Source organism: Fopius arisanus, unplaced genomic scaffold, assembly GCF_000806365.1.
Source record: "Fopius arisanus strain USDA-PBARC FA_bdor unplaced genomic scaffold, ASM80636v1 scaffold00015, whole genome shotgun sequence".
Lineage (NCBI taxonomy): Eukaryota > Metazoa > Arthropoda > Insecta > Hymenoptera > Braconidae > Fopius > Fopius arisanus.
The window spans coordinates 684679-685677 of record NW_011887754.1 but is presented as its reverse complement, the minus strand read 5'-3'; the positions used below and the strand labels follow the sequence as shown (position 1 = coordinate 685677).

The 999-nt window shown below is 39.2% G+C and overlaps 1 protein-coding gene across 1 annotated transcript in view; it reads right to left on the bottom strand.

The window, feature by feature from the left end:
• Positions 1-999, bottom strand: part of LOC105263635 (gamma-tubulin complex component 5) — a 4024-nt gene extending 3025 nt beyond the window's left edge. Inside the window, exons 1-2 of the mRNA XM_011299961.1 lie at positions 782-999; positions 5-689 (exon numbers count right to left, since the gene is read on the bottom strand). Of these exons, the coding sequence (XP_011298263.1) occupies positions 5-689; positions 782-853 (757 nt within the window). The 5' untranslated portion in view covers positions 854-999. The remainder of the gene's footprint in view (positions 1-4; positions 690-781) is intronic.

Genomic DNA, 999 nt, shown 5'->3' with positions numbered 1-999 from the left:
TAAATTTTGCAGAGATACGCCTGAGGAAAATTTGAGCGAGGCTTCAGCTCATAACTGTTTAAAGTGTTCCACCAGGTGTTCTCGACATTGGAATCCAGCCAATCACGAGATTCTATGGCTAATTGAAAGACGGATGGAGTTTTTGGGGTTTGAAGGAGATGTGGAGGTTCCAAGAGAGCAATACCCGATGATTCATTCAGCAATTTTACTGGCTTTTCTGTATTTGTCAAGGGTGTTGAGACTTTCTCGTTCTCGTCGTCACTCCACTCGGAGTCCGAACTACTTGCGTAATTAGAAAAGAAATTTTCTTGACCCTCTTTGAGGTGCTCCCCCCAGTCGATCTCATCTACCTCCTCCAAGAATGAAGATGTCAGGGTTTTCTCAACTTTTGTCGTGTGAAGACAGTCGATCTCCGATTTTGTGGTATCTCGGGAGAGATTTAATAGAAGGCAAAGGAGGGACCACTGGAGGTCATACTGTGGATGTTGCTCGAAGTCGAAGCTCGTGAGAAAATTATCCACGAGGCTTTTGAACTCTCGTGCAACATTGTACTTTCCATAGATTTGAAATTTCTCCTCGACTTCGTTGATCGTTCGTTTTACTGCATGACTGTTGATGGAAAGGAACCGATGATGTTTCATATTTGAGAACACGTACCGTTCGCATAACTGGTAACCTTCATCTGCCTCCTAACAAAATATTAATTATCTTTATTCTGTATCTTCGATTAACTAATTGCAGAAATACAGGATAAATAGGTGTACACGGTCTATTTATTTACCTCGAATCCTGTTAACGAAGTTATCAGGAGTTTGAGATCATTTTGAATATCGTTTAATATCTTCGAACCCATCTTCAATTATTTCATCCAATTTTGTGGCATTTTTTTGTTAATTTCTTGGTGATTTTAATATAATTCACATCATTGTAACACTTTTCATCTTGCCGATTTATTTTCGTGTTATTTATGCAATTTTGCTGTTGTAAGACAGGTTGAGA